The 9,478-nt window shown below is 36.3% G+C and overlaps 1 protein-coding gene across 1 annotated transcript in view; it reads left to right on the plus strand.

The window, feature by feature from the left end:
• SETD3 (SET domain containing 3) overlaps positions 1-7,352 on the plus strand; it is a 39,825-nt gene extending 32,473 nt beyond the window's left edge. The window contains exons 9-12 of the mRNA XM_009328220.1: positions 1,288-1,454; positions 2,102-2,187; positions 3,778-3,938; positions 4,560-7,352. Coding sequence (XP_009326495.1) covers positions 1,288-1,454; positions 2,102-2,187; positions 3,778-3,938; positions 4,560-5,003 — 858 coding nt within the window. The 3' untranslated portion in view covers positions 5,004-7,352. The remainder of the gene's footprint in view (positions 1-1,287; positions 1,455-2,101; positions 2,188-3,777; positions 3,939-4,559) is intronic.
• The last annotated feature ends 2,126 nt before the right edge of the window (positions 7,353-9,478 follow it).

The following is a 9,478-nucleotide window of genomic DNA, read 5'->3' on the forward strand; positions in this document are numbered from 1 at the left end:
CAGGAAGAGTGTATGATCCTTGCTTTTACTACTAAAAAATGTGAGGCAGCAGAAGTCCACAGAATCTATCAAACACTGGCCTTGAATAAAGCAACTTTCTTGTTCTGTTTAATTGGCTTTTTTGTAAAACAGTCTTAGAGTGTGAGAGCGTACTGTATAATCTACACGTAAGTGACTTTTAGTTTAATATGAGATGTATCACAGTGGTTTTAAAACTTGAGAGGGTTAGCAACTCTCTCCTTAACCACTGCCTTAACATACCTAGGCAGGTTACTTGTTCATTTTACAAGTGTGTTACAGTATAATGTTTACTATAATTTAATATAACATTTAAGCATTTAGTGCTTAGGATAAATAGTTCTAATCTAAAATTGAAAACAAAGAAAGTAAATGGCATCGTTAGTGGTGTTGAGCCCTTAAGAGAACACTGTGCCTTTCTCTGTCGGCTAGAGAGGAGTGGAAGCTTACAGGTATCCAGAGCATTGCTGTACCCTAAGGTTAAGAAGGGAGTTCTGTTGAAACTTTTTTTTTGTGATTGACAATTCCATTATCAAACAAAAGGGGAAAACATACTCTTGATGCGGGAGAAGACAATTGCTACTTTGAGCTCTTGTCCCATGTACTTCATACAGCCTAGCCCTGAATTAAACACTTTTTGCAGGTTATATTTGGGAACTTCTTTTTTAATGTGAATTAAAGTAACCTATTTGCTTTAGATAAAGAGTTCAGAGTATAACACAAAAATAAATAGTGTCTGAACACGGATCAAATCTCTCTGTATGATATACTTTGGTATATCCATGCCTTAAGGTAACATTAAAACAAAAGCAAAGTTGATCCATCAGCAGTGTAGGTTGCTTTTTTGGGTGGACATATGGGGGGGAAATGCCACCAGAAGCACCATTTCTTTTAATGGGCCCTCCTTGTCTCAGATTTTTTAGCCTTTAAAAGGCACAGTATCTTTGAAAGCTTATTTCCATATACTGATATTTTATGACAGTGTGAGAAAAAGCGTTTTTATTTTGAAGTATAGAGTAAGAACCTCTTCTCTCCTTTCAAAGTCTCTGTTACATGGATATGTTTACATCTACTTCTAAAGTATATTGCCACACTATATACAGCATTTGGATCGATACCAGAAAACAAAGCATGTTTCTTTATATAACCAAATATACCTTGTACTCAGAATAGTAACTTTTTCAGGAAATAACTTTCAAATTATGTCAGTTTTGTGAGCTGATCTTAAGCTTTTTTCCTGTCCCTTCACTTCTCTTTTCATCCTTCTAGATTTACATTTTTTATGGCACTCGGTCAAACGCTGAATTTGTGATCCACAGTGGTTTTTTCTTTGATAATAATTCACATGACAGAGTGAAAATAAAGCTTGGCGTGAGTAAAAGTGACAGGCTGTATGCTATGAAGGCAGAGGTCTTAGCTCGTGCTGGTATCCCAACGTAAGTAAAACACAATGCCATGGGTTTTTTTAAAACATTTCCAAAGTATATAGTGTCCAGTAGAGCATATATGAAGCTGTTCTATGATAGTTTTCTTAGGTGTAATATTTCTCCTGTTTGTATAGCAAATTAAAGTTTCTGTAATAATATTTACAGAAGTTCTCTGAGCTATATTATCATCTAATTTGGACCATATATAAGGAAAAAAGCCTTTGCTTTAATAACCATTTGAGCAAAAACAGAGCAAGGATTAATTTGAAGCAATCTGTGGTTTTTCTTTCTTTCCTATCCCTTGCAGACATACTACAATGCTCAGTATGTGAACCACAGCATTTTCTTTTAGTCTTTTCAGTCCAGAGGGTACTGTTAGGAGCAGCAAACGTGAAACATTGCATTTTCATGAATTTATTATGAAAGCCGTATAAAAATAATTGTAAGTGTAAAATTGTAGAGATAATTATTCTTTTCATATACAGGTTAGGGAAGCTTTTCCTCAGTTTGAACTAGTATTAACTAATTTTTTAAAAGTTACTTTTGTTAACAGTGCATTTGTTGTATACTTTGAACTTGTTTCAACATAAAAGGCCTTAAAGGTATGACAGTAGAACTTGCATTTACTGTTACTGTTTGATTGTTTCTTTTATTAGTTCTAGTGTTTTTGCCTTGCACTCCACTGAGCCTCCAATCTCTGCCCAGCTTTTGGCTTTCCTTCGAGTGTTTTGTATGAGTGAAGGTAAGATGTTTCTGGAATTCCTAAAGCATGAGGTGATGCAAATTTTTTTTTTTTTTTTAATCTCCCAGGCTGTTGTGAATGAGTGAGCTTTGAAGCTTGATCTTTAGTTCTTAGGTTTAAAAATGGTTCACAGAACAGGGTTAACATGCTTAAAATCACAGCATATTAGCCATCACTGCTAGAATCATTTAGGTATGGAATTGGAATATTCTGTACTGTAGGAGAAATATGGAAGAGACGTTTCAAAGTCGAGTATTTCCAATATTTTGGCAATTTGTAGTCTAAAACCAATTTATGTATTTGCAAACTGTCTTTGTAGCGTTTCTCTTATGTTAGGGAGTTTTATGGGGAAAATATATGTACAATTAATAAATATTCACCTAATTTGTGCATGTGAAACTTCAGATTAAATGCTTGTAATAGCTGCTTGCTGGTTAGATGCAGTTTTGGAGGTTATAGATGTGACAGTTTTTCATGACAGTGAGAGAATTCCCTTGCAGTTAGGGATGCTGTGCGGATGATGTGGATTTTAATACCAGTAGGAATACTGAAGTTAAATTTTTGCGTGTGCTCTATGTGCTTTCTTCAATAAAAACAGCCTATGTTGTTTACTGTCATGCCTTCGCTGCATCTTGTCATCCATCTTTTAGAACTGACTAAGAAATTAGCATAGAATAGAATAATTCAGTTGGAAGGGACTTGCAACGATCGTCTAGTCCAACTGCCTGACCACTTCAGGGAAGTAAATTCAAGTAAAGAAAATTTTAGGATGCAGATGAGGGGGTGAATTTTGGCTCAGAGAAGAAAATATAGCTAGTAAACATTTTAATTGCATTACTCTGATATATGATTGTGCTCAGATTATTCATATGTCTTAAATACTTTAAGAAATAAAGTATATTATACTTTAATATAATATACTTTTATGTAATAATATAAAGTATTATTATATAAAATACAATAAAGAAAACTTTATTGAGAAACTACATGCAAGTGGTTCGTGAATTTTGTGATAGCTGTTTTGCAAGAGTGAAATTTGGTAATTAAAAGATTAATGGAATTTGTGTAATGTCAAGGAGCTGATTAAACATTTTCTACTCTGTGTGAGGTTTGTTTGATGGATGTCTCTTCTGACCAACCGTAGGGAGTTTCTGCTACTGAAAAAGACTACTAAAAGAATAGGAAAAATAATTCCATTGCTATTTGCACAGTCTGGCCTATTCCTTTTATTAGCAAAAAGTTCGCTGAACTCTTTAAAGAATTGCTCCCTTTTGTTTATCAAGTATTATAGAAAACGTTCCATCTCACTGTCACAGAGTTACGCTGTGTATAAGAGGCTGTGGTATATAAAGTATCTTTATTTCAGAGTGGAGCAGAAGGTCCGTTTTCTGCTAACCTCAAGACTTCCAGTTGCCTCTTCGAGGAGAATCCTAGAAATAACCAGCATATCTGATAATTCTTATTTGAGGAGAGGGTTTTTTGTTAGCTGCTCAAAGCTATACTATTGAAAATAAATCTTTCTGCAGTTTATCAACTGACAAAGTGAATGATGAGATTGTTTTTAACATACTGGTTTTATACTTATTGCAGAAGAGCTAAAGGAACACTTGATAGGTGAGCATGCCATTGACAAAATCTTCACGCTGGGGAACTCCGAGTTTCCCGTTAGCTGGGACAATGAAGTTAAACTTTGGACATTCCTAGAAGCTAGAGCATCCCTTCTTTTGAAAACCTATAAAACAACTGTGGAGGTAAAATTATCACGATATGTAATTTAAATGCTTGAAATGTTTTGTGTTATGATTGTAGGAAAAGATATTTTGTCCCCCATCTTGACTTTACAAACTTGAATCTGAATGTTAGTATATAATTAATTCTGTACTTTTTAAAGTGTAGAAACAGGTTTGCATTACCTAAGGAAAATCAAATAAGACTGCAAAAAAGAAAATTTTGTTAATGTAATTTTGTTAATGTATTTTTTCTTTGATTCTCCAAATAGAGGCTACCTGCTTTTTCTCTGCAAGGGAAATGGGCGATCAGTTTCAACTTGCTATTAGCTGCATTCTCCAGACTGCAAAGAAATGTGCTACTGTTGCGAGCATATAAGCGAACGTACATGTTTCATATATTTGTGAAGTCTCCTGACTTTGCTTGTTATGCAGGCTGATCTGTGTGGAGAAATTTTTGGCTTCTTTATGAATTCTTGACAAATTCCACTGGGACTCCATGCAGACCCCCTCATTCATATATGTCCATTTGGTTCAGCCTGAAGAACCTAGTGTCACTTACTGTTAACGCATAGAGAGAAAAGTTGCGGGATTTTTTTATTGCTTTGGTTGTTACTAACAAACTTGCTTTTGCTTTTCTAACAGGATGATAAGTCCTTCTTGGAGACCCATGACCTTACTTCACATGCGATAATGGCTATCAAATTGCGCTTAGGTGAAAAAGAGATCTTGGAGAAAGCAGTAAAGAGTGCAGCTGCTAGCCGAGAGTATTATACCAAACAAATGGCAGATGGAGCTCCGCTTCCTAAATATGAAGAGAGCAATATTGCCTTGTTGGAGAACACTGTGGCAGACTCTAGACTCCCTATTGTCTTGAGAAACCTAGAAGATGTGGAAGAGCAAGGGGACTTGAAGATTGATGAAGCTATTGGTGCTGAAGTCACAGAGAATGGGTTTGTAAATGGTGAAAACTCTCTATTTAATGGCACCAAATCAGAAAGTGAAAATCTAAATAAAGAGAAAAGCAACAGAGAGACTGAAGATGCCAAAGAATCTTCTTCAGAAAGTACTGATGAGGTCAAAGAATAGTCCTAAAATTTTACTTTCTTGTGAAATTAAATTAGCTGAAGTTTATGAACAGTGCATTTATGTTGGTGTGTTTCTTTGTTAACATTTCTCTTTCTGCAGAGAAAAATGTTATTGCTGCTTTATATAAAAATGAATTTTTAAGTTATTTAAAAGATTTAGCATCCCTTTTAAATTAAGATTGCCATCTTGCTTTCAGGCAAAAACTGGGGAAAGAGGTGCCTTTGGAAGATTTTGCAGCCCTATGTTGAACCAAATGTATTTTCTTCCTGGGGAAGAATTAAGCTCTTCTATCTGCTGTGCTTTTGTTGTTCTGTCACTCTGACTACCGAAATTAAAAGCTTGCTCTGCCTCCTGCCAAGAAAAGCAGAAGGCAGGACCGACTCGGTATTCAGCATGAAGGTGGGAGAGCAGTACAGCAGAAAACTGGATAAGAGGATCAGAAACTTGGGAGACTGGAGAAAAACCTGTTTAAAATCAGGTATGCCAGTCCAGAAAAAGGTAAGGTGGCAACCTTATGATTGGTAGTTTTAAATGTTGATGAGAATCCAAATTATATACACTTAAAGTGATCTCTGAAGATTTCAGTTTACTTTGTCTTTTGTTTACTGTATAAAAATATCTCATCTTTCTTCTTCAGTCAGTTAGGCTGCTACAATACAACATTCACCAACTTTTAAAGGCTGACTTCTTTTTATTTCCAGGCGGTACCTTTTATTTACGAGGTTGGCAGTACTACTGGAGAGTTTGAAAGCAGATAGGCCAAGCCACAGCTTTAAACTGTACTGTTCAAAGTGAGGTCACTTCCCAGCTTCTTCAGGTTTTCACAACTAGCTAGAGATTTTCAAAGCTACACTTTTGACTAAACCATTATTAAAAGGAAAATATGATTAACATTCCTGTCTGCTACTCCTTCATTTCTGTGTTGTTGGATGTAACACTGAATGTGACATGGTTACCTGATCTTATTCAACTTCATCTTTTGCTTAAGGTATTGATTGATGCTGTTTTCTTGAATGAAATGGCAGGCAGGCTAAGGTATTTTTGGCCCAAGTCCAGACCGCAGCCAAGTCTGCAGTACGCTTTGCCATTCAGATTGTGTCTCTCTCTGATGCACATTTCTTGGGGTACCTCCACAAGTCAAGCAGGTCTACTGTCTCCAGCAGTTTTGGTCACCCTCACGCTGTATGTTTTAACTTCTAGGTGGAAACAATACAATCCTAGCACAGTGCAATATCAGAACAAGGGTAATTCCAAGGATCGACTTTGAAATTACCTGGGTATTGGGAGGAGAGGAGGGTGGAATATTTTTATTTTGTGGGTGAATGGAGAGGAGTATAAAGTGATTTAATTCTGTTCTCGAGGACTTTGTCTTTTACCTTTGTATCCTTAAGTTCAAGATAATGGATGGACAAGCTTGGACAATTGTTTAAAGCTCAATAGATGTTGCAACTTGCTCATCCGAGATCAGCTGCAGTAAAATGTCTTTTGGCATAGTCATAGTTTTATTAGATTTTGCTTCTTTTATACTGCAGCTTGGAAAATGTGTTCTTGCATAAATCTTTGGTGCAATACACATGACAAACATTGGTAGCATTTCAGGTTGTCATAGCAGTTTTGGTGTTTGGCTAGTATCAGTGCGGGGAAAATAGAAAAAATAGTTTTTTAAAAAAATATTTCACTAAGAATGACACGTTGCCATTGCACCTTGGATATTGCTTCACCACTAACAAGATGCTGGACCAGTATTTTTGTAACTATACGCTGCCTTTGGTAGAATGTTATGAACTGTTGTCTTGACAGTTTAAATGTCACACAAAAGTCATTACATTTCGGTTTTTATTAGGACCAATATTCCATTTCTGTTTCTGCCACTTACATTGCACAACGTTGTACTAGATACTATGATGCAATCCTGAAACTAGCCTTCCCTGAAGATTATAACTGTAATTCAGAATTTAAATGCTTTGATTCAATCTGATACACTGTATTTTGTTCCAGTATTTGCTGATATCTATGGCTTAGCAAAGTCTGTGGTCACCACAGGACAGAATGTGTGGGATTTCTTGAATAAAATATAGTTCTACCATGTCTTCCCTAGTGAGTGTATTATACAAACAAAACCTCTGCCTGCTACTGACTGCTGTATCTTTTGGGGTCTGTGGAGAGAGGAATAACTGTCCAGGTGTACAGATAAAGATTAAAGGAGAAATAGCTGGCAAATAAAAAAGAGGGATTCTAGTAAACAGAAAGGGAAAGTGGTCTATGAAGCACACGGTCAAATTCTTACTCTTCATGTTAGCGTTATTTAGAAAAACACGTTGTACACAATAAAAATAGTGAGTAATCTAATTTTGTAATTTGCGTTTTTCCTCTATGCATGTAATGGTTTCTCAGAAGCACTAACCTAAAACTTAAGCTTTTGAAAACTGAGGTGGAAACAAAAAAAATTGGCACTGATGAGCCCTTATTACCATCTGTCATGAAAACAGACCTTTCAAAGCATTTTAAAGTTAACTTTCTTCATAATGTTTGGTTAAGAGGCTGTTCACACTAATCCCAGGCTAAATGCCAAATCTTGCTTCTGTTTAGCTAGCTATCTGAAGGATTCCTGTAAGAAAGACATCACTTGGATTTCTCGGACTGTTCTCCAAAAACAAAAGAGGGGAAGAAGAGCCTTTTTGAATTTTGCATGAACCTACCTACTGATTAATTGTTTCCCTAACAACCTATAACTCCTTTGGCTCTATACTGCAAGACGATGTCCGTAGAGCCCTGTTGATAAAGTCAAATGTACAAAATTGAGCAGCAACCTCCACTCTGGAAAAAATGCTTGTAAAGTGTATAAACTCAACCTTAGCTGAAGTGCTGTCATGAGTACCCGAGAGCTGAGAGCCTTGTGGCCGTGGAGGTAAGATGGTTTAGGATCTTGGCTAAAATAAGTTGTGGTTTAGCATCTTGGCTAAAATAAGTATTCCTTCCTTTGGGCATTGTTAAAAGGCGGTATGTACAGAAAACCTGTGAACTCAACAGTAGCTGCATTCTTGAGGCTAATTTGCCTTTAGAGGGGAATGATCATCATGGAGTCAAGAAACTTGCCTGTTTAAAGGTACACTGGAAGGTTTAGGTTACACAAACTGTTCTTCTCTAGTGCACATCTTTAGAAACGGTATTTAGTATCTGCTGCTGCCACTTCTATCACCCTTATTTTATCGAAAGGCACATGAAGTAATTACGAAAGGTAATTTGAAGTGTTTCAGTCTGATGCAATAAAGATGCTCCCAAAATCCACTGCTCTTTTTTCTGATTTTATGAACTGAAAGTCGGTCCTTGCTATTTCTCGTACTCTGTGCCAAACAGGAGTGTTCAGAAAAAACATCGCTCTACCAAATTTATCTGATAAAGCAACACCCATTCCTTTTTCTCTAGAAGATTTTTAACTGATCCTTGTTGGAGTCAGATATGACCACGTGATTTTCACATAATTACCATCTATATTTAATAGTTTCTAACGTGCTTCCTTCTTCGAGTGCATTGCTTGCTATACAAAGAACAGCATGTAAATTGGTGACTCATGGTTAGAAGAACTTCCTTAGGATTTCTCGGTTTCTACATCTTATTTCCTAACAAATGCCACAAGTTTGGAAACCATGTGGAGGATTTTTCAGTTAAAATAAATAAATTGCAACCCATACTTAAGAAAAAAAAGCCACAAATGGTCCTGTATTCTTTTGGGGTTTATGTCTCCTTAGGTTCACTGGTGTATTCAACGTATTTCAAAACTGAATGACGGCTATAGAGTTTGTGTAAATGCCATAAACTTGAGCTTTAGTAATACAAGTGAAATCTATCTGTGATAATTTGTTTAGTGAAAACCGCAAATTGCAATTTTGCCAAATTCCGAAGCACCTATCCTATGGTACCAAGCAGAAACCAAAACACCCATTTTTTTTCCCCTTTTTTTGTAGCCTTTTGCTGAATATGGAGTGCTCTAGTACTTACACTCCTGGATTAATATGCTTGAATAAGCTGTTTTGTGTAGCGGTGTACATTGGGTGGTGTAGGGTACTCATGGACTTCTAACAAAATGGGATTTTTGTCTTGTATGCTGTCTTTAGTCATTAACAATGGTCTTTATTTTCAGTGTACATAGATATAGAACTTCACTTACAAATTAAATAATATCTTTTTTTTTTTTTTTTACATTGGTAGCAGCACGAACTGGACCTGGCAGTTTACAAAAGCAATCATGTTGGTCATCAGTGTTTGCATTGCCCAGAAAGGGTTGCACAGTCCGTACCGGAATGGTTGGAAACCAGAAAGCATTTGACTTCTGCCTTTGTCTCTCATGCTAGGAAGCCTTAACAGCTGGAGCTCGTGCCATTTTTCATCATGAAAAACTAAGCTAGGTAGGGGAGGAAAGCAAGGAGATGTTCTTAAGTGGAAAATAAAAGCTGGACAACTGAACACTAGCTAGC

Source organism: Pygoscelis adeliae, unplaced genomic scaffold, assembly GCF_000699105.1.
Source record: "Pygoscelis adeliae isolate BGI_AS28 unplaced genomic scaffold, ASM69910v1 Scaffold130, whole genome shotgun sequence".
Taxonomy (NCBI): Eukaryota; Metazoa; Chordata; class Aves; order Sphenisciformes; family Spheniscidae; genus Pygoscelis; species Pygoscelis adeliae.